This window comes from Eimeria mitis, genomic scaffold (genome assembly GCF_000499745.2).
Source record: "Eimeria mitis Houghton genomic scaffold, Emh_scaff1311, whole genome shotgun sequence".
In the NCBI taxonomy this organism is placed as follows: Eukaryota; Apicomplexa; class Conoidasida; order Eucoccidiorida; family Eimeriidae; genus Eimeria; species Eimeria mitis.
Genome location: NW_013568716.1, coordinates 1,965 through 2,936, shown reverse-complemented (window position 1 = coordinate 2,936; position 972 = coordinate 1,965). Strand labels below are relative to the sequence as shown.

The window sequence follows — 972 nt, the reverse complement described above, 5'->3', positions numbered from 1 at the left end:
TATATATATATATATATATATGTGTATATATATATATATATATATATATATATGCTGGCTGCAGGACTTTAGCGGGGACTTGATGGCGGACTTAGAGGTAATTGAATGCGACACAGAGGCGCGAAGGGAGGTGAGGAGACACCAGGCCTGCTGCTGCTGCTGCTGCTGCTGCTCTTGTCTCCTTTTTTTTTTTTCTCTCTCTCTTTCTCTCTCTGCAGCAATACCCCTGCATCCTGCCTGGCATTGTGCTTCTCTTGTTTTCAGTCTATCTCTTTTGGTGTCTGTTGCACTCTTTTTGTTTTTTGCTTTTTGTGTGTGGGGGGGTTCTTATCTCTTATAAACTGTTTTCGTTTCTCTTTTGTCTGTCTCCTGTTTATATATCTCTTCTGTCTCCTTTCTGTCTCTTGCCTGTCTCCTTCGTGGTTTTCTCTTTTCTATCTCTCTATGCCTGCTGGACCACCTACTCTCTGTCTCCATATCTATATCTATCTTTATATATCTCTTTCTGTGTATCTCTTTATCTATCTCTGAATATTTCTCTGTATTTAAAAATCTATTTATGTCTCTGTCTTTATATTGTTGCTTGCTTTGCTGCTGTAGGAGACAGCAACAAAATAGAGAAATGAAGCCATAGACAGAGTATCTCTTTGTGTGTATATTCACCTCTATCTCTGTCTGTCTCTCTATTTCTTTCTGTCTCCTTATCTCCTTCTCTGTCTCTTTGTCTCTCTCTCTGTCTTTGTCTTTGTCTTTGTCTTTATTATATTGCTGTATTGTAGGAGATTGCTAAGGTGGCGCAGTCTATGGTGGAGCTGCATCAACTCTTTAAGGACAGCGCGACTTTAGTAGTAGAGCAGGTAGGAGTTCTATATATATATATATATATATATATATATATATATATATATATATATGTATATATATATATATATATATATATATATCTGCAGCATATATATATATATGTATATA

General features: G+C 36.2%; 1 protein-coding gene across 1 annotated transcript in view; it reads left to right on the top strand.

The window, feature by feature from the left end:
• EMH_0034330 (syntaxin, putative) overlaps nucleotides 1-972 on the top strand; it is a gene marked incomplete at both ends in the record, with an annotated part of 5,651 nt that overhangs the window by 3,665 nt on the left and 1,014 nt on the right. Inside the window, 2 exons of the mRNA XM_013494859.1 lie at nucleotides 65-130; nucleotides 780-857. Of these exons, the coding sequence (XP_013350313.1) occupies nucleotides 65-130; nucleotides 780-857 (144 nt within the window). The remainder of the gene's footprint in view (nucleotides 1-64; nucleotides 131-779; nucleotides 858-972) is intronic.